Source organism: Paramisgurnus dabryanus, chromosome 13 (assembly GCF_030506205.2).
Source record: "Paramisgurnus dabryanus chromosome 13, PD_genome_1.1, whole genome shotgun sequence".
Lineage (NCBI taxonomy): Eukaryota > Metazoa > Chordata > Actinopteri > Cypriniformes > Cobitidae > Paramisgurnus > Paramisgurnus dabryanus.
The window spans coordinates 18,462,702-18,464,457 of record NC_133349.1 but is presented as its reverse complement, the minus strand read 5'-3'; the positions used below and the strand labels follow the sequence as shown (position 1 = coordinate 18,464,457).

The 1,756-nt window shown below is 35.5% G+C and overlaps 1 protein-coding gene across 1 annotated transcript; it reads left to right on the top strand.

Annotated features, from left to right (window-relative positions):
* Positions 1-1,553, top strand: apoc2 (apolipoprotein C-II). Its single transcript, XM_065245691.2, has 4 exons — positions 1-83; positions 527-589; positions 737-890; positions 1,080-1,553. Exons 2-4 carry the CDS (start codon positions 541-543, stop codon positions 1,171-1,173), a joined length of 297 nt encoding a protein of 98 aa, XP_065101763.1. The 5' UTR covers positions 1-83; positions 527-540; the 3' UTR covers positions 1,174-1,553.
* Positions 1,554-1,756: the final 203 nt, after the last annotated feature.

Sequence of the window (1,756 nt, the reverse complement as noted above, 5' to 3'; positions counted from 1 at the left end):
AACACATCAGCACCTATATATAAGATAGGCCAAAGAATTGTTGCTGCTATCTAGTCTGACACATCTTCCACTGAGGAGTAACTGTGAGTATTTTCCCTGTTGTATTAAAGTGTTAAGGTGCAAATGTTTAACATATCTGTCATAATGTTGATGATTGGCTATTGAAGAATTTTGGTGTTTGTTTATTGAAAAGCTTCAATAAAAGTGACAAAATGGTAACGTAGATACAGATTAAATTGTTGCATACTTCATGGAATAATGTATGTAAGAGGACGGTTTTCATGCTTTGATTGTTACAAGCAATTTATAGCCACAGCGAATAATTTTTAAAAAAAAATAAAAAAGTATAATATTATAATAATTTTCTATCACTCATTTTTTTAAATGTTTGTCAAGTAACACTGACTTTATGAATGACTAAAAAACACAGACTTTATGAATGACTTTACTGATGCTAAGATTGTAATAAGGAATACAATTCTGCCCCTTGTGGTCATATTTAAACGTATTTGAATACATTCCTCAGATCTGACAGTCACTATGAACAAGCTGCTGGCTATCACAGTACTTGTTGCTTTCCTCGCTCTGGGTATGTACAACACACAGATACTAAGACTATTACGTCTGCTTCTTTTATGTTTTTTCTGATAATGACAATGAAAATAAAGTAGATTAACTTCAGATGCTGCACACTTCTGAATGACTTGAGAACTTAACTCACTACTGCCCCCTGCAGGAGCCGAAAGCTTTCGTGTGCTCAGAGAGGCTGAGGAGAAGGGAACAGTTGCCACTGTGATTGACACACTGAAGGGTTACTATGACAAGAGTATTGACACCGCTAGCAGTTATGTAGACACCATCAAGTCTTATAAACTGGAAGAAAAAGCCAAGTAAGTCCAGATATATAAGCTACCTTGCTTAAAAACAATTCTTTTAGGAACTTCTCAAGGCTTTGGAGACAGTCATAATACAGCTCAATAATAAAGTTTGCACCGGGCCTTGCACGCCCCCTGTGAAGTCTAGTCAAACAACATATCACCTATTTTGCTCTGACAATATGTATTTCTTCTCTTCTAAAGGAACCTGTATGAGGAGACAGTAAGTGCTGTCACCACCTACTCAGGCATCTTCGGTGACCAAGTGTACCACCTTTTCTATTCAGACAGCCATTAGGTCTGAGCTCATAAAGTAAATACCTCACTTGAACTTTTCCCACCTCTTTCTGAGTTAACCACAACGTTGGAACCACAATGTCATTCTGCAAGAAGACAGAAAGGTCTACAGTGAAGACATAACTGTAATATTCCAAAGGTGCTCTGTCGATTATATAGCAATATACTGCAAAAATACATTTGCATAGGGATTATAGATTCTACTGCTGCTTACTGTTGTCTATCTGGTGCCTTTATGGGCATCAAGGTTAAATCATTGACTGTTTCATTGTATTTACCTGTATAGATTACAGAAATGTATGTATTGTATCAACTTTTACTAGTTCTGTGTCCATGCTTATTAACACGTTGAAATAAAACTCCACATTTGTAGATAATAAAGTAACTGTCTCTACTTTTGGGCACTTAAAATCACATAAACAACTATACTGTATGCACTATGAGGATATATGAGGAAATATTAGAAATCTATTAGATAACTTTTCAAAAAGTAGTGGAGAGCAGGGCACAACCTAACGCTTTTTAACTGTGGCTCTTTGGATCATTAAAAAAATATTTAAGATAGACTGATAATTTTTTTACAC

Bases quoted from the DNA above. Each gene is read 5' to 3' on its own strand.
- apoc2 (XM_065245691.2), top strand. From the start codon at position 541: ATGAACAAGCTGCTGGCTATCACAGTACTTGTTGCTTTCCTCGCTCTG. The intron at 590-736 runs GTATGTACAACA...TGCCCCCTGCAG, and splicing joins TGTTGCTTTCCTCGCTCTGG to GAGCCGAAAGCTTTCGTGTG. The intron at 891-1,079 runs GTAAGTCCAGAT...TCTCTTCTAAAG, and splicing joins AAACTGGAAGAAAAAGCCAA to GAACCTGTATGAGGAGACAG.